General features: G+C 37.6%; 3 protein-coding genes across 8 annotated transcripts in view; 2 read left to right on the top strand and 1 right to left on the bottom strand.

Annotated features, from left to right (window-relative positions):
* Positions 1-20,060, bottom strand: part of LOC113402901 (ER membrane protein complex subunit 3) — a 118,195-nt gene that overhangs the window by 78,400 nt on the left and 19,735 nt on the right. The gene's annotated exons all lie outside the window — the stretch shown is intronic.
* Positions 2,979-20,060, top strand: part of LOC113402857 (uncharacterized) — a 95,373-nt gene continuing 78,291 nt past the window's right edge. The window contains exon 1 of the mRNA XM_026643201.2: positions 2,979-2,989. The gene's annotated coding sequence lies outside the window, so the exon portion shown is untranslated. The remainder of the gene's footprint in view (positions 2,990-20,060) is intronic.
* LOC113402854 (axin) lies at positions 8,233-19,532 on the top strand. 6 transcript variants are annotated; one of them, XM_026643191.2, is made up of 16 exons: positions 8,233-8,297; positions 10,540-10,621; positions 10,819-10,927; positions 11,254-11,368; positions 11,861-12,009; positions 12,356-12,470; positions 12,628-12,753; positions 12,841-12,959; positions 13,372-13,509; positions 13,699-13,816; positions 14,042-14,185; positions 14,462-14,555; positions 15,506-15,761; positions 16,227-16,448; positions 16,741-16,914; positions 17,087-19,532. In XM_026643191.2, the coding sequence occupies exons 2-16, from the start codon at positions 10,588-10,590 to the stop codon at positions 17,211-17,213; spliced, it is 2,040 nt and encodes a 679-aa protein (XP_026498976.1). In that variant the 5' UTR covers positions 8,233-8,297; positions 10,540-10,587; the 3' UTR covers positions 17,214-19,532. The 6 variants fall into 6 exon arrangements, with proteins under 6 accessions (XP_026498976.1, XP_026498980.1, XP_026498979.1 ...); XM_026643195.2 differs by having other exon boundaries at positions 10,822-10,927; XM_026643194.2 differs by lacking the exon at positions 8,233-8,297 and adding an exon at positions 8,577-9,048.

Consider the following 20,060-nt stretch of genomic DNA (forward strand, 5'->3'; position numbering starts at 1 on the left):
AACTCGGATAGCCCGTAACACTGCCAACCCTATTCGCGTCTCAGAAAGTCTCAGACGACGCCGTTTAAGTGTGATGATGCACTTTTCCTTTTTTCTCTCATCGAACTTTCAGTACAATACATGAACGTGACCTCAACGCTAGTTTAGTCCGTGACACTATAAGGTCTCAATAAAAAAAATGTATTCTAGTGTCACGGTGCTTTCATCTTTTAATCAACTTTTACTACTAAACCACGATTATTTATATTGTAAATATTATTTAGTGTATTGCACAAATGGTTATCTTATAGTAAACAAACCAAAATTAAAAATTAAATATATGCGTTTTTCGATTGTTTAAGCAGTTTTAAATTGTCGTTTTAAAAGATAAATAAAAATCTACCACTAGTTAAAAAAATCTCATCAGATATCCTACCTATCAAAAAAAATTAGAAGTTATTTTGCGTGACATGCCCATTGAGTACAAATCAACAGGAATAATGTAACTATACAATAATCATGTAAAAGTTATATACAATATATAAAAAGTTAGAAGGCTTAAATAATACAAGCGTAAACAAACCGCAGCCAAGTCTCGATATAAGAATACATATTTCATTACAGTGGCGGCGGAGCGGTTAACGAAGGTAATTATATCGATATGCGAGTGTCGTACGCGAAATAGTCGCGTAATGTCGCCTTTGAAATATAGTAATTAATATTGTTACATCTCGCGGTGATTCAGTTTGCGCGCTGCGCCTACGTCAGATGATTTTGTTAAGTCATACTCTTACGTGTGGCGGTTCAATGTAATACACACAAAAGGGTATTCGTAATTTGTTGTTACAGGCTGTATATATATATACAAGCCCGTAGCTTCCCCCGGAAAGTTAATCATAATATACAGCTGAACCAACGGCTTTAACAGCGCATATTTTTTTAAATTCTACCTATAGCACTCAAATCATCAACCGCCATTTTTTTTTCTGGATGTGAAAAATACCTAAAACTAAAAAATAAATCGGTTAATTGGTTAAAGCGTCAAGAGATATTGAGACAGAGTTGCTTTCGCATTTATAATAATACTAGTTGAACCTGCGGCTTTACCGGCGCGAAATTTATAAAACACCATCGTTTCGTAAAATCCATTCTTAGCGGATGTCTACACGGTATGAGGAACCTGTCTGCCAAATTTCAAGTTAGTGGGCGTTATTTTTTCTGGGATTTCGTGATTAATCGATTAGTGTATTTGGCTTTTATGCATATATATTAGTATAGTTTAGAGCGATTTCAGTGTGACAGTGACGAGTGAGTCCCATAAAGGTTGATGTTACCGATGCATATCTGTTTGCCTCGGTCGCGCGAAAGAATGACAAACTGTACGAGTCGATTCGATTGAATGAAGTTGGAAATATAAGTGTAGCGCCTTTCTGTTCGTCAATCGTTTGTAAAACACGAATGTCTTCTTCGAATTTCAATCATTTTATATTTATATTCTAGAGTAAGATATGTTGGCAGTCATCTGAATTATATTAGCTTTCTGTTCGGCTAACCCATTCGATCATAAATTCGCTAAAAAATATTCGATAAAACAACTATTATGATAATGATCAGGATCGCTTTTTCATACGTCATTTCTAATATCTTGTAATATCTCTCAAAGTAGTTGTCTGAATTGCAGAACACAAGCTGATTTTTTTATATATATCAATAGATACACATTCTATTTAAAAAAAATGGTAAATATATTTTAGTGTTTGTCACAGCATCGTACATATATATTATGAGACTGTTTCTACTAACATTATAAAAATATAAGTAAAGATAAACTCCAGCGAAGTTTCCGATTCCGTTAAGCATGTTACTTACAAAGTTTGGTTCTATGGTAAACATTTAATACTTAAAATTTGAACGTTCATAAGTGAAACATTATCAGACATTAATGTTATATTTGTTTTGCAAAACGAAATAATGTCACGATTTTAAAATTATATAATTTAATTATTAATTATTATTGTTACATGTTTTTAATTTGTTTATTTCCTGTTTGGATTTTTTAAATTATTATATAAGAAGCATCGGCTGTATTGTTGTGAGTAAACCGTGTACACATGCTTAGGAAAGCTAATCTAGCTCAAAATTGTGTAAATTCGTAATTTTTATGTATTTTCTGATTGCATTGTTTGAGATATATATCAAATCAAATCAAGTTTATTCAAGTAAACTTCAGAACGAAGTGTTTTTGAGTCGTCAATATTAAAATACTACCACCATTTCGAAAAGCAGCCTCCAGCGAGAAGAAACGGCAAAAAACTCGCATAGTTGCTCTTTTCAAATAAACAGATTAACAATACTGTTTTTTTACAACTAGTGTCCTGTGATGGAACCCGAGCTTAGGCTCGGCGATTTCCAGGCGTTTTTTTCTAAAAAGTACTCTTAATATTCATTAAAAGACTTATTTATTAATTTAGTCTTAATAAACTTTTTAAATTTCGTAAATGGTAAATTGGTTACATTTCCCGGTATCTTATTATATATGCGTATACCATTGCCCAAAAACGTTCTCTGTACCGTATGCAAACGGAAAGTAGGGGTTACAAGTTTATTCCTATTTTTTGTATTAATAGTATGTATATCAGCTTTTATGGAATACTTTTGTATATTCTTCTTTATAAACATTATATTATCATAAATACATTGTGAAGCAGCCGTTAATACACCTATTTCTTTAAATTTTTCGCGTAATGATGTCCTAGAGCTAATATTGTAAATAGTTCGGATAGATTTAGGTTATGTTACTAGTCAATCTGCGTCCTAATACGTATATTATTTTTTTTTAGTTAAGACAGCTTTTAAGGAATAAATTTGTTTCGTTGGTCACATTAACGCGGCCGTCTCGTTCGGAGCGCATTGTATGAGCCCAGTGGTGACTGTGACAATTTTGTGACTGGCCGGATATTATATATTTCAAAATGAATATATTTTATTCAAAAATTATTCTTTTATGTATAAATTATTGCATAATGTATAATGTTAAGAATCCTAAAAATATAACTTGTCCTCAGTAATGATCTTTTACGTTTATTTGGTTTTTGTACATATCTACTAATACAGCCTTTTATTACTACAAAGATTTAGAAATTAATTATACGCTGAAATAATGAGAAAGTCCCATTTGAAGTTGTTTTTTTAGACGAAAGCAAATAAGAAGAAAATTAATTTCTCTGTAAACATATCTAGGAAAAATATTATATAACCGAGAAGTGTAGGTAGGAACTCTAAACGTGGTACGTGTCGCCGGCGAGCGGCGCGCGGCGCGCGGCAGCGGTCTGCGGGCGGGCGCCCGGTCAAATAAATTACCTTCCTTTGAGAATTTGATTCTTTTGATCATCGCGAAATCAATTCCGTCGCCCCTACCATTAGTCGGTTTCGTTTAAGCGACATTTAATCTAAAACGGAACTCGCTTATCATCGACTATTGTGTGATATTTGAAAATAATTAAAAAGCGCATAAACAAGATTCGTACGCATTACGCAAATAAAAACATTCGCTTCCGTCGATAATTGGTTTTGTGTACTTTTTTTTTTTTGTAAAAGTGAGCAAAGGAAGTTTATTAAATATTTTTTTAGTTTGAATTATTATTTCTTTTTTAACGAAGAACGACCATTTTGTGCTGTTTATATCGGTACATGGTATTTTTCGAGTGAAAAATAAATTTAATTCAAACTAATTTGAGTATACTTAAATATAAATTGCACGTATTATTCGTTATACCGTAGTTATCATAAAAGAAAAACATACGCATCAAAGATATTAACTTAATAACGATACAAAGAAGTAATATATTTTTAATACACTCCAGCGCTAAAGCTGGTAGGTTACTAGGTAATGTTGGTATGGCTAATTCGTCAAAGGGCTTGCTGCCCTTTGTGCCAACTCATGGTAATCAGCGACCGGTCTCATTTCACTCACCTAGCTCGGACTAGCTCTGAAGTGAATTTTGTTTCTTATTATCATAATTAAGAGGAAAATTAACTAATAAAACTTATCTTACTGGTGTAATTATAGCTATATTAGTTATTTAATGATTTCTATGCAATATATTTAGTTCAGTTATTGTTTTATGGAACAGGAAATCTCAGAACGAGCTGACACGATCCGGTGGCTGGACCACATGAATCTTTACTAAATAGTGCTGGTTCAAACCCGAGCAAAGCAACACTTTCCATGTGTTTAATTAGGATTATTGTTTCATCTCGTACTCAATAGTTAAGGAAAATATTGTGAGAATAAACCTGAGTAGGATGGATTTTTGGCACGTGTGACCACCGACCCACATTGGAACAGCGAGGTGGAACCGAGAGAAGGCCTCAGCCCATCAGTGGGACATTTACTGACTTTTGCTTGTTTACTTGCCGCAGAAAATGAATGAGTTGTGTATTTCATTTTACTTTTTCTTTCAAGATGTAAATTATTTTATATGTTAATTATTTATGTAAACTTAATGCTTTAGAATAGAAGACAACCGCCTCTTTCCTTTAAACATAAATCAGTGAATAGTTATTGCGGTCGCATGTTGTAAGGAGATGGTCTCTCCCATATTGGTGTGTATATACATATCTATAGAACTTTGTTCCATTGTGGAGTAACTAGTGTGAACGGGGCGTAAATAATTCCATTTGGGCGATGACGTAAGCAGCTAACTAGTAATTATCTCATAAGTAGGTAATCTGAATAAAGTATCTCAGGTTTGTACAAAGACAGGATTTCAAATAAATATGATAACGTGAAATGTTACACACCCAGCAGGAACTCTCGTCAAGACAAATTAAAAAAATAATATTGATATTTTGTTTATAATATTATAAATTTTATGGATAATAATTTCAAGATAGTCTCCATATAAATTAAATTTCTTTACCTTTGCGAATTTGTTATGTAAGACAGGTTGTGCTTTTAAGATGGCAAAGTAATGTCTGTGGCTAATTTATCAAAGGGTACGCCGCCCCACGATCTAGTTAATCGTATTCAAATTCGGCGACCTCTCTCGGTTTGACAGATTTAAAGTGAGAGCGGCAATTGTTTCTTAATTATAGGAAGGTAGTTGAATGTTCATACTTATTATTTTAAGACCCAATACCCATGTCAAATGTTCAACTTATCTTAAATCCATCTTCGTAAATATTCCATGACATACGAATAAAAAACAAGATCTCGTATAATTTTATGATAGTCGTCAAAATAAAACAAATCCGTCCGGACTCGAGGGGTTTCCTAGTAGATCTACTGTCGTTACTACATTCTCCTTCCCGCTCCGTCATCAAATTCGCTTGATGGCTAAATATTGTATTGCCGTCTGAATTATATATAGGTGCCTGCAAATTTTTAAGTCGATACGACTATAGTTGGAATTTCATTAATCACGTACAAGCTAGTAATTATAAAGCGTACAAAAGATTTATTTTATTTCATAACATTTTAAAGATATGTTATGAAAACAATATGATAGATATTTTATTATTGGTAATTAATTCATTGTTCATTATCCCCTTGTACTTTATTGTTAAGTCTATGCACATAATAGCGAATGGCCAGTGCACAATACGCACATTGTCAATCGTTATTGTTCGCAGTTTAGGTGGTATCAGCGCTCAAAGGAAGCCGACAAAGAGACGCCGCGCAGTACGGACGCATTACCGGGCCGCTGCGGTGCCTCCCTTGACAGGGTTGTGCGATGTTCAATACTTTATTTCATATAAAAGTAATATTTATTAAAACATGAACGAATCGAACATTTTATACGCTTTTTTTTTAAATATTCATTGTAATAAAAGGCGAACTGAAATTGTAACTTTTGAAATGCTCTACGCACAAAAAAATGCGTCAACTTTTGTTCAAAAAAATAATTGACTTTCAACCTCGCAAAATACTATCGAAACCTAATGAGTGTTGGCGAATAAAAGTAATAAGTAGCGCGTACGAAGTAGACACGAATCATTCAAAATAATATGGTCACATTTTTGTATGCTATTATCGCGTTCACACGAATCGTTTTTATTGCATAAGCTGGTAGGGAACAATTTGTATTATTTAAACTTTGAACATCTCTCAACTCAATATTTATTTTATTTATTTATTTATTTGGGAAACAAACAATAATAGCACGCGTTCTAACCACTGGGCCATCTCGGCCCTTTTTTAATATAATATGTAATATTCAATTGCAGGAGTAGCCCTGCTACGGTAAGAATTAATTTATTATAAACTCAAAGAGTGACTCTAAAGTAAATGAAAACCTTTCAAATATAAGTGTTCTGTTTGTTTGATAACATTCTAAAATTGTGTTCTTAGAAATCTCGATTCCATTTCGATGTAATCATTTAGTTTGAACCTTTAATAGGTACGTAAAAATATTTAAATTCTTAGCACTTTAAAGTGCTTAAAGTGCTAGTAGCGTATTGACGCGGTTTGATTTCAGTCGATATTAGTTTATGTGAAAAATTTATTAATAAATGAAATATGAATTCGAACAAAAATTGTTGATCGATTTGTGAACATTTTTTTAATCGATTTATGTTTTAATTTGATCGTAAGTCTATTAAGCTCCTTTAAATCGGTGTCATTTTACGACAATAGACAGTAATTATACAGGAAAGCGCTCGAATAACAGTCCGTGAAAGCAAGATGTCTAGATTTTTCATGTAACCTACATCGTAACACGCTTCCGCTGCAACAATGTTTCCAAGACATTCTAGATCATTAAGGCGACAAAGTTGCGGAGACAGCCCTGACCTCTCCCTAGCTCAAAGTGAGTGTGTTACTCTTTAACCTGAGCGATTCGCGACCGGCTAAACTTACCACTCCGCTAAATAAAGTTAAAAGGCTCCTCGAGCTTTGTCTCGGTTCGCCTTTGATGTACGCCGAGGAGCTCCCACACCCCCGCGCGCCCCCTCACCCTCGCAAACAGTTCACCGCAAGCTGAAACTATTGCCTTTAATGCCTTTTCCGATCGGATATACGTACGAGTGATTAGTACCTACGACTCAGAGGTATTCCCGAGGAGTCCGTTCAAAGTGCTCTATTGTCTACGGTCGCCGCTGAACGACCCCTATTTTGATCTGTGCGGTCTTCAAAGGGCTATCGGCGATTGTGATCGTTTTAATTATATTTATAAAACGGTCATATTTTTAAACGATTTTTTTTTATAATTTTTAAACGTTAATATATTATGTGTAAAAAATGGTGTAAGTCGGTTGTTCGAACATTTTACAGCGTACATTGTAAACATCCCGTTGGAAAAGCGAACTCAAACATTAAAGTATGATAAAATCGATATTTTTAATCGAGAGCGAACGAATATCGCTGTTGAAGGTATTAAGAGTATTGTCCGAATCCGTCCCATTAATGCGGCTCGGACTTTGCGAAAATTCAATTAGTGTAATAACATCGCAGTTCCATTATAGCAATCAAAGGAAAACGGAAAGTTTGTGCACATCAAAGAGTCGCTTAGTGCGTGCCAGGCTAATGAAGCTTCAGTGATGTGAATATGTCAATTAAATAGATTGTCGATAAAATCAGGAGTTGCCATATCCTGTTACGTCTATCGATTTTATTAATTTGAACATGTATATGACTTTATAAAGTCATATATGAACGCAACGATTTTTTACTGTTTTTTTATGTATAATATTTTAATTAATATTTATTTTCTTGTTTTATCATTGTCTCATTCTTGTTTATCTTAACAAAACAGTGCAGTCGATGTTTAATTACCACAAGACATACGTAGCTGACTAAATCAGTTGAACACTTATTTTTCAAATATTATATTTATGCGAATGTTTTGTTTGCATAATCGTTACTCAATCACACTCACGTGACTAGACAAGATGAATAAGGCATTATATTCTATGGATTAGCATAATATGCCATATTGACATCGTATTTTTGTACTTAGTTATTTATTGTAAATTACCAAATATTTTTATTTTTTACGCTTAGCGAAGTAACCATCTGAACGTTAACTAAAAAATAATTTGGGTACATTGCATTCCTACATAATAAATATGAATACTTCTTTTAATCCTGTTTAAAATATCTTTGAAATAAATTATATGTTTGATTATTTTTTTAATTGGCAAGGAAAATTTGTCATTAATTAAATAACATTTTAGTGAACAGAAATAATATATTAAATAAAGATTTTCTATAAGCATTCTTTAGCCCTATTTAACAAATTATCTTATTGTTTCAGAAACACTCAACTCAAAAATTGGCACAACAAACCAAAAATGCAGCGGCAATAAGCTGCTAAACAGTAAGTTTTATGTATTTTTATATTCCACACTAAGTGTATGTATATATGTGTGTATATCGATTGCGTTAATTTTTATTCTATTCCTTAAGAAATAACATGTACATATTAAAACTTCGAGTTTCAACTCAGTCCTGTCATCTGTTGGTGACTTTTGACATTATGCAAATCGCCGTCGTGACAAGTCAACGAAGCGTCGACGCCGTAAGATTTTCCTTCCTTTCACTAGATGGCAGTTGTAAGCTTGTAATGTCAACCTGTTTAAAAATTTCAAGTGTCAAACTTGTCACTATTGTATACAAAACCAGACCGAGCCAAGCTAATCTATTATTTATTTACGTTAACTTTTCTATTTTACACGTTTTCTATTCTTGTTTAGTAGTTATCATCACGTTTCAGTAGAAAGTGTCTGTATCATTTTTTATATAGCGTTTCACTCAATATGTTCCATAAATATAGTTCTTCCGGGTTTCCGAGAAGGAATTCGGTGTTTACAACTACTAATTCGACGCTAATGTACAGTTACGAAGGTTTACAGATTGAGTTATGACTGAAAGTTGCAGACGATTTTTACGTCCGTTTTTTCGGCTTTCTCGTGCTTTATAAGTATTCTCTTTGTTTACATCTTGTTAGTAATTTTTATGCTCGTCATTGTCAATTAAAACGTTACGGGTTCGCGTGCATCCTTTCCAACCTGCTACCTGACTGACATATGAAAGTCCTGTAATATTGTTTTCGATAGTTTTATTAAACAGTAAGTATAATTCATTCATAAAGTAGTACATAAGTAATTTTAAGATTTTTCTTTCTTAATCACACTAAAAAAAGATAAAATACCATGTATTCATTCACAATCACATGTGCTTATAAACCACAGTATATACATATCTCACAGGAACATAAAAAGCTCCATAAAAATTTCAAACATTGTAGTATTTGACGAAGGGCAGGCACGGCAATAATCAAAACACTTTTTAAGATATTGATTTTATGTTTTTTTTAAACCCTATCATAACCATATCTATAACACATTCAACAGGGGTACGAGAAATGTTCGATCGGAGTCTATTGTACTCCAGCATCCGACTTCCACTCGGACCATTGCCACTGCACTGCGCAGTCGTGCTTTTCTAAATAATACTTTAATAGCAAAAAATATAAGTAATAAGACTCTCAAAATATTTAATATAAATTCTTATTAGCGGTGAAGTACTTTATCCTATTGTTTGTGTTAAAGCAATGAATATGGTAAGGCCCTTTATATTTTTTGCTTTGTGTTTTTTTTTCTCATATTTATTGAACCGTGAAGTTATGATATAATTTGTTATGACAGGATTATATTATGGATTATCCCTTTTTGTATAATATTACTGGGATATTTTGAGTGAAGGTTTTTGTGGTGCGTTGCCCAATATTCACGCTTCAGTAATATAAAGTTTTTTCTTAATTTTTCTGTGAAATATGATACTTGAGTACATTATGCCCTATAATAACCATAATTTGTGTTTGGTAAGGTTTGTATAGGCATAATCTATAGTTTAAAAACTTTTGTCCGTGAAATATGTTTTCATCCAACGCCGATCGATGATAGAGACTCTTGACTTGTGGCCGCAGCTTCATCTTTGGTTTGCTTTCTCTTTCTATCCTGTACACATTACGTACTAAATGTGATGCCATGATCCTTTTTATTTGTAATATTGATTTTTTATCCTAACTCTTACCCTCGGGCCTAAAATTATGTGGACTGTTATGAAATCTTTTATGATAAGAAGATCATATTATAATAATTCTGTTCTATTTTACTTATTATGAATAAAACTACTGTCTGGCAATTATATGTAAATTATGCAACAAGCACATTGTGTAAAAAGATAATACTAATATGCTAATTTAGTTTTTAGTCATATGTCTATTTTTATAATATAATGTACTATTGTTAGTTTAAAATTTAAAAAATAACTAATTTGCATTATTGTTAGCTATACAATGTAATATGTGGGTATTGTTCAAATGCATGTTTTTCTTAAACAACGAAAATAAATTCCATGTTCTCAAGTAGACATGTACATGTTTATTTTTTAATAATAAATATTGTTATTTATAAAATGATTCAAAGTAAAAAAAAAAAGCAATAATTTTTAAACTTCAAACTTCTTGTTTTACAAAGTAATGAGTCCTTTATTTTCGTGTAGTAATGGTATCTGAATATTAGATGTTTAATGTTGTCAATGTTGTTTTGTCGCAGGTATTGTCTCGCCATGCAGCGCGCGGGTGGGAGCAGGGCCTGTGCGCCATGAGCCACACTCCTATAGGCGGCCACCCGCAAGGTAAAGCGATTTTTATGAAATTAATTATTTTTAAGAAAATAATATTGACCTTTGAAGCACATTTTTTTGAATTTTTATGCTTTTGATTTTTTTAAGGAATTAACAAATATATTCGATATTTAGTCTTTGCTTTTTTTTTCCTTTCACTTCGTAACTAAGTAATATGTTAAATGTTGCATGTAAATGTTTTCGGATACCAGGTTGGGAGCACAAGCTTGCAGACAGGTCGTCGCTGCCGCCGGCGTCAGGGGAGGAGAAGTGCAAATCTCAGTCCAGACATGTGTTCACTCAGCCACATCTCTCTAAGTATGCATTCTATTGTTGTTCATCCAGGGCCTTAGGCCTTTAAAGAGATGCTTATTTTTTTTTATAATTTGGGATGTAGTTTCTGTGTATTTCTTATAAAAAACGCATTTTTACTGAATTACTGGAATAGTTGTCAATATCCATGTTTGTAACTTTAAATTTATTCTTCGTAATAAAATAGAATTGTGTATTTATTTTATTTATTAATGTATTAAAATTTAGTCGCCGAGTCCGTCTAAGTTTTCAATATTCAGTTGGCGATACAGATGAATGTGTAAATATATGTGGCGTGCGACTAATGTGCGGTGTGTGTGTGTGTGTGCCAGGGCGGGTATGGCGGCGTGGCGCGAGGAGACGGAGGGCTCGTCGGGCAGCTCCGCGCGCTCGCCCGCCTCGCCGCCCTACATCCGCTGGGCGCGCACGCTGCACCACCTGCTCGAGGTGACCCCCCACACTCTCATTCCCTTCCCCGTCTTTGCACAAATTATGACTGTCACTCGTCTCCAGGATCTGCGATGCAGGAAAACATTGTGAAGAATCTTTGATATTCTATGATATTCTATGTCATTTCTCAACGAAGCGACGTGATATATAAATATTCAATTATTATTACCTATCAAACGCGTCAGCCACACACAGACATTCACGCTGAAGAATAGTATTTACCGTCAGTGCACCGACATACGTTTAGTTTAGTTTCCAAGAGCCTAACTAACCTGATACGGGCCCCCCTAAAATAGGAACATAGCAATACATATGACTCATGTTTTAAGGTTATTTATTGAGGATCGTGTGGTAGTGCATCTGCGTCAAATTAGAAAAAAGGTTGTATCGATCATAACTTAATTAGTTACAATATTATATATTTTGACTATTTGTTTGTAAAATGATAAAATGTTCGAAGTGACGTGATTTTTGTTTCGGGTCGCTCAGGACGCGGAGGGGGTGCGCCTGTTCCGCAAGTTCGTGGGGGGCGCGGGGGGCCTGCACGTGGACAGGCTCAACTTCTACTTCGCCGTGCAGGGCCTGCGCCAGGAGACCGAGCCTGCCAAGATACGCCAGGTCGTCTCCGCGATATACAAGTCAGTACCTTTTATATTATCCGTAACTGTTAAAACTTTGCCCATAGCACCAAACTGTCGCCCTCTACTTACCCTCTTAATTCACCTAATTATAAAAGTGCCCCATGTCCTTCCCGGGACTCAAACTATCTCCATACCAAGTTTGCCCGCTTTGCGAAAGAAAACGTAATATTAATAATTTGAAACTTGCGTTTTGTTGGTAGAAAAAGCTATATAATTATAAGATGAACAAGGTATACCTATACGAACTTGAAGTAAATACGAGCAGAACAGATGAACTTTGATAATTTGTGGTATTTTAGTAAGAGTTGACTCGAATAAAGTACATTATAATAATTTCAATTAGGTTTCTGCGCAAGTCTCAGCTAGCGATGCCTGAGGAGCTAAAGCTGCGAGTGAAGCAAGGGCTCAAGGATGGCGTCAACATCGAGAAGACGATCTTCGACAACATGGAGCAGGAGGTACGGCTGAATGTATTTCGCGAGTACGGCACACGAATGCTACTATCGATTCGATTCAGGGAGATAATTTTAAAACTCATTCCGAATACCTCATATCACCTCGAATGACTCAGTCCGTCCATAACACCAGCCATAAGACTGCACGCCCGTCCCTCAGGTGACGCGCGCCATCACGGAGTCCACGTACCAGGCCTTTCTGCGCTCCGAGGCCTACGTGTCGTACGTGAGCGCGGCCACGCAGCCGCTGTCCTCGCCCGACGCGTCGCCGCCGCACTCGCGAGAGGTACGCTCGGCCGCCTCGCCGCCCCGCCGCCCCGCCGCCCCGCCGCCCGGCCGGCGCGAGGCGGCCCTGACGCAACGCGTGTTGCAGGTGTGCGCGGGCGGGCTGGCCACGCTGCACGAGGGCGAGGAGCTGTGCGCCGGCGCGCGCCTCACGCACGACGCGCTCATCGCCACGCAGACGCGCCGCCTGCACTCCGACGTCGCGCCGTGAGTGTCGCCCTACACGCACACACACACACACACCCCTACCCCTACCCCGACCCGCGCGGAGTGCCATGTGCTCCTTGCATCGACGACACCTAGGAGGTGGCTCATTCTGAGTCACATCTTTGTCTGATCTCAGTTAATTTGTGGCAAGGCCGAGTTTTGTTAGGAGTACTCACTGGCACTCTCCCGCGACCCCTCGAGCCCGCCTGCGTGCCGATCCTTAGTACCTACTTTGCCGTTTTTAGTTAACCGAAGTGTGACCCCGCATTGCATGAGCGCCACCCGAGCGTCGAGCTTAATTTATTTTGATTTCCTTTCGAGCGCTTCACTGATTTTTTCGTTATATTGTTTCTCCCCATGTTTGTGTCCCCGCGCTGCATGTGCGCCCCCCCGATCCCCGCCCCCCGAGTAGGCACCGCAAGCGCTCGGTGTACAGCGCGCACGTGTCGTACGCGGGGTACACGCCCGCCTCGCGCCAGGACTCCGAGCGCGCCAGCCTCAGCAGCGGCCGCACCGACAGCGACGCCGTGTCGCTCTCCGGCAGCAGCGTGTGAGTACCCCCGCCCCCGCTTACTGGAGATGCCCACTAATTTTGCTCCGTTTCGTTTGTTCCTTTTTAATTTTTCATTTTGAGTTGACGCTTCTTTTTTTTTAACTCGACACTGACCGACGGTACCCTCGTAACCCGTCACTCGTCAGCGAGTGGCGGGCGAGGTCCTCACGTGCGTGCGTGTTGCAGCGACGGCGCGTGCGCGCGCGTGTGTCGCGAGGCGCGGGAGGCGCGCGAGGGCCGGCGGGTGCGGCTCTACGGGCTGGACCGCCACGCCGTCATCAACAAGGAGCAGGAGCCCGCCATGGTACGCACGCACGCCGCCTACTCTGTTCTACGACGTTCGTTGCTTACTACGTATGTTTCATCTTGCCTTTACGTTAACCCGTAAACCGGGCGGATCGAAGGTGCTTCTAACGTCTTTGAACAGAGTATATACGGTATACTGTAAGCGGAAAAATAAATTTCCGCTGGACGCCTCGTAGAAGTGTGCGAGTTTACGAAAATATTAATCGAGAGCGATCGGCCTCAGGTGATCCCGCGCACGCAGCGCGTGCAGGCGGAGCAGCTGCGCGTGCTGCCGCCGGCGGAGTTCGCGCCGCTGCTCATCGAGAAGCTGGAGCGAGTCAAGCGCGACCAGGAGAACAAGGAGCGCCTCGAGAGGAGGCTCGCCGAGGTGATACATGCTCGTTACCGTACTCGAAGGACGGGTGCTCCCACTTTCCTCTTAGCTAAACTCATATGGCTGCATCGAATTCGCAAGATCATCATCATCATAATCGGCCTGTATTAGTCCACTGCTGGACATAGGCCTCCCCCGAGTGAGCGCAAGATGATTAATTATAAATAAAAATCTAACTCGCAACCTCAGGTTGTGACTCCGAATTATATATTATTATTACAGAACGCGTTTCCTTGGATGCACTTGTTAATATTAAAACGTCTGTCGCAGGGCGAGGGAGACGAGATGTTGCCGCCGCAGCTGGTGGCGGCCGCCATCCGCGAGAAACTGCACATCGACGACGACAACGACCAGGACATACTCGGTGAGCTCCCGCTGACCGCCGCCTCGCTACACGAGCACTCGCGCTCGTTACTGTGGCTCGCTGCAGATCTTAATCCATGGGCTAGTGATCCAGTTTGTCGGTTATGAAATCCACAACAGCATTCAGGGCTTATAAAATTGGTAGTGTTTTAATCCCTCACCTCGTTGGAAGCATAAAGTTGTTAGTCCAGTTTCGGTTTGTCCAGCTATTTGGAAACGGATTGTGAGAATGAGGGAATTGACAGTGTATCTGTGTTGGCGGCTAGTGGCTGGAAATTGCGCGGAGATTGACTGCTGTCGCAGAAATTAAATCAGTAAGATAATATTATCGATAACACAAATATATAGAACGTTCGAACGATAAATTTATTATGGTCCCTGAATGAAAAAATAAATTAAAGCAATAAATATAAAACTGAATATGCCAGAAGATGCGGCGCGTTTCGAAGAAGGTGTATTATGTGGAAAACGTCTGACGGCGCTTTTATTTTGCGTTTATTCATATAATTCATAAAATATGCTAAAAGTTTTGAATTCGAACTAAACGGTTTGACAGCTCGTTTTTGGTGAGAGTCTGCCTGCCTGGGTCTATTTTTCCTGATGAGTTGAATTCTGGTGCCTTTAAGAGTAGAGTGAACAGGTTTCTTTTGGATGGGCGTGTACCACCTTCGTCTTCATCTACACTTTCCATCAGGTGAGATGGAAGACAAACGCCTATTCCATTACAACTATAAAAAAAAAAGAAGTTTATTTATTGCTCTTATAAACTAACTAGCGCCGGCTTCGCACGAGTGCAGTTTATTAATAAAGAAAATATATGATATAAATATAATTAATACCCCAATAAAGTCGCCTTCTACCAGTAACATTTTTAGAATTGGTTAATTGGTTCCGGAGAGTACGCTCTACATGCTACATTAGTATAAATATATATGTGTTTTTTATTCACAGACCAACACGTGTCCCGCGTGTGGTCGGAGCGCACGCCGGGCGCGTCCCCCCCGGGCGGGCGGCGTGCGCGTGCGCGGCACGGCACGCACGGCACGCACGGCTCGCACGGCTCGCACGGCTCACACGGCTCGCACGGCTCGCACGGGACGCACGGCTCGCACGGCTCACGGCGCGCACAGTCCGCGCTGTCAGCCGACTCAGGGCACTACGACGCGCCACCGGACTCACTGCATCATCCGCACTCGCTTACGAGAAGGTATGTGGTGATAAGGCGCTGCGAGTAGGCCACGAGGGACATTAATGTTAGGTCCCAAGGTGATGCATTGCATGCATGCACATACATTACAGCACCATTGTCTATGGGTGATAACTACTTACCAATGTACGGTATTTGTCAGCCAGATTACCGAATTAAAAAAAAAATATGGGATAGGCAAACTGCTTCATCTAAAAATATAAATTGTAAATGATAATCAATATAAAACCTGTACTATGCTTAAAAAAATATCATGTAAATTTTTATAATTAAATTACAATTTTTTTTCTACATAGGTCTACTAAAACAAAAAAGGCCATCATCAACATGAAAGAGTTTTTAGATTTGAAGATATTTTGATTTTTTTATTATTTAAATGCATATATAAATTAACATTTTTGTGTTTTTATAAAATATTTTACCCATGGAGGAAACACGATTTTTATCTTGTATACATTTTCTCAGATCGTTCTCAAAGAAGACCGTCACCGAGTTGACGGATAGTGGCGTATCGGTTGTCAGCGAGGGCACAACTAGCGCGGCGGGAGTCGAACCCCGCATCCTCTTATGGATAGCGGAGGGTTCGGAGAGAATGGAACGCAGGAATTACCGGGAACTTTCTTCCCGGGGATCTTCGGCTGATCGCGATGAGCATCGACGGAGAGAAAAACAGGCGCAAAGAAGTCGGTGAGTAACACTATCAGTCTAATATTTATGTTTGTATGGTATATATAGGCGGCTATGAGAAACCAGTGTTGTATACACAGAATTTTACATATAAGTTCTTAAAAAATAAAAACATTTTTAACATTGCTTTTGACAACACTTTATATGTTCTAGAGATATGCCGATTTTATTGAATCTGCTTTATCGCAATGAACCGTCTGAACAGATTTTCGATACATAATAACAACAAAAGCCTTATCGGGCATAAATTCAACTATATTAAAGTATAAATAAAAATAACTTACGATTTCAGCGCCGCGGGTGGTGGCGGCAGCACGGGCAGCAAGTCCAGCGCGAGCGGCGGCGACCACACCGTGGTGGTGGTCAGCTTCCTGGACGAGACCGTGCCCTACCGGTTCAAGGTGCCCGCTGCGCCGCTCACTCTGCGCACTTTCAAGGACTATTTGCCCAGGAAGGGCAACTATAGGTACTACACTCATACACTATATACTAATCCTTTATTATAAACTTGGAATAGCTATGTACTTATTTAATACATATATTTCAATCCCTTCTCGGATAAAATAAATACAAAAAACATAATTTAAAAAAAATTCAGTGTATTTTATATCGAGATAACACTGTTTGTTTTCTCTCAGATACTTCTTTAAAACGGAGTGCGCAGACCTCGACAACACCGTGATCCAGGAGGAAGTGAGCAACGACAACGACACGCTGCCCATGTTCGAGGGGAAGGTCATGGCGCGCGTCAAGAGCGTCGAGTGAGCCCGGGGAGTCGCCGAGTTCACCCCTAACCTAGCTATGCTATGCTAATTCTACACGTCGCCCTGGCTGTTCATTTACTACTATAAGCCTTATCATCAAAAACTTAGAGCGATCCAAAATCGATCATAGCGTAGGGTAGAAATTACGAAAAAAAATCAATACTGAGCGGCTCACGAGATGCGCCATTATAACTATCTCTAAAATGTCGTTAATTTGGTATTGTAGACTTAATGTTCGGGATATTATAATGATTACTAGATTAATACAATGTTATTATTATTTTTGAATAAATAAAATTACTAGTGAATGAGTATAAATTATTTAAGAGTAACGTGCATTTTCCAGTGTATGATGACTTTACTATGAGTAATGTGTGTGTAATTAAATAATTATCTCGTAAATTTATTATTTAAAATGAAATGACTTTCGTCCTGTGAACGAAACGACACCAGTAAGGGCAGCCAGGGTGACATAGATATATTGTAAATTATTTATTATAAAAAGAAATATATGACGATAGTAATTACGGTATAAATAAATACGGCGGATACAATGTAAATTCTGTTCCTCAACGATTTTAGCTTTTTATTTTTAATATTACGTTTTACTTCAGCTAGTTGAGTACGCTTACTATTGTACGATATATTTTTAAATGCGAATTTTTTATGTGTCGTATGCAATTTTTTTTACTCTTAGTGTTTACTTGAATGACTGCTTAGTTTGTACATTTTTAAATAATAGATGTCATGTGTTCCGTTTCAATGTCTATTAAATATGGAGATATCATATTTGGGAGTATTGTTAATTGTATTGTAAGGGCAAATTGTCGAAGAAGATATTGTATATTATTGAACAAAATTAAAATCTATTTCGTTTTTAAAGAGTTCTTTAATGAAAATTTATTTCGTTAATTATTATATATTACAAATATCAGTATCTTTTTCGTCGACTTGTGCATCCGAAACTGTGTAGTAATTAAATCTTCCATCATATGAAGGGATCTCAATGAAATATATAAAAAATATATTTTAATGAAATAATGTATAAGTGGACAGTAAATATCGTTTCCGTTCAACAGCTGTGAATAGGACTTATATATAACTCCATTTTTGTTATTGCCAGTCGCTGTACAGTTGACCGAGCCGGCTATGTCAATTATTTAACAATTTTTGTTATTTCTATATAAAAAAACGTTTGTAGGTGATTAAATACACTGACATAGCGGCTTGTAATATTCTTAATAAATCAGACTGAGTTCCCTATACCTTCGAGTGACAAAGACTAGTCCACACTCGCAACACTCGTAACTGCATCGACACTTCACATCGATGTTTGTACTCTAATCGGTTTCAATGTAGCGACGAGTTTGCGAGTCGAGCGAATAGTACTTATTTCTCATAAAAATAAGACTTAATTTAGCTTGTCACGTCCGGTCCACAGTAAGACGTTGAGTTGCCAGCAGTTGCGAGACGAGTGCACCTCTACTGCACAATATTGAGAATAGGGTGCGTAATCATGTGCCTTCAATGTTGATAAAATTTTTCATAGTTGATGCTTCTAATTAGTTGTAAGTTAACAGTTGTAAATATAGATGTAATGCTACTTCAATTCGAACACTTTATTTTTTAATTATTTAATTAATTTTTAATTTATTGCCTAAGGTTGCGTCGCGGGTTGAGTGAGACCCGCCGGCTGATATCACGTAAGACCGTCCCGGACTCGTGTGGCGCGTGACTTGGTCGCTAGTTACTCGCTCCGTCTTCCTTATTCTTGTAATATATCAATTTTATTATTTCAGTGTCTTTTGCACCGAAAAATTAACGAATTTTGGTTTTAACTTTAGAGTACATTTCTCACTTTTACCCAAATGATGCGTAACACGAAGTCTGGGACATCTGTGTCCAGATATAAGTATAAATGCGACATAAACGACTGGCCTCCGCCAGTCGCGCCAAATGTATAAATAGATGAACTATATCGTTGTAATTATACAATAAGGCACTTTCAGTACACTGTAGCGTCTAAAAGTACCTTATCAAAAATTATGTACCAAAAAGTCCTTGTGGGCTCAAATATGTCGAAGTTAAAATTGCTTGTTAAAAATTGTAAAAAGTATAATGTTTTTCAAGTTTAGAGTGTATACGAATGTGGAAATAATCGATTTGTAATAATAAAATAATTAGTATTACCGACAACAATGATAAATCGTGGTCGGATCGACCTTTTGTCTAATAGTAAAAGAGTTTCACTAATCGGACTGTATTATTTTTTTATCTAGCACATGTAACATTTAAAAATAAACTGGAACTGTGCCATATACCTTTGTCTTTGATTTAGCATCTGCTGCGCTTGCGATGATATTTATAATAGCTTCCTGACCTCACACGGTGCACTTGAGGTTTATTTAACACCTATATATTTAAATATGTCAGTCGACTATGACCTCGTACCAAAATATAACACCGTAAATGGCTTAACCATACCATACAAGCACCTTCTAATTCGACCACAGCGATCATTGTAAACCGAGACTTGCTAACTAAGCAGGATGATATAGTGTATGCCCGTCTGCTCCTTACTCTTATAGTCAGCAGAAATAGAGAAATATCAGAAACAGGATAAACAGATTATTTCTGAGAAATTTCAGTGTAATTAAAAAAAATAAGTAAACATTTAAAATTTTGTTCCATCCATATTGTATTTGCTATTCGTATTTATGTAACCTGTGTTACAGATATGATAATGTCATTGATAATCTTACTATTATAAAATAATATTATAAATGCGAAAGTAACTGTACTAAAGCACTGAAATTAATTTGATGAATTATGATTTGAAGCAAGCTGG

Source organism: Vanessa tameamea, chromosome 9 (genome assembly GCF_037043105.1).
Source record: "Vanessa tameamea isolate UH-Manoa-2023 chromosome 9, ilVanTame1 primary haplotype, whole genome shotgun sequence".
In the NCBI taxonomy this organism is placed as follows: Eukaryota; Metazoa; Arthropoda; class Insecta; order Lepidoptera; family Nymphalidae; genus Vanessa; species Vanessa tameamea.

Excerpts from the sequence above, each read along its gene's own strand:
- LOC113402854 (XM_064215862.1), top strand. Across the intron at positions 11,369-11,860 it reads CGCTGCACCACCTGCTCGAG|GACGCGGAGGGGGTGCGCCT; the intron begins GTGACCCCCCAC and ends CGGGTCGCTCAG. Across the intron at positions 12,754-12,840 it reads CGCCGCCGCACTCGCGAGAG|GTGTGCGCGGGCGGGCTGGC; the intron begins GTACGCTCGGCC and ends CGCGTGTTGCAG.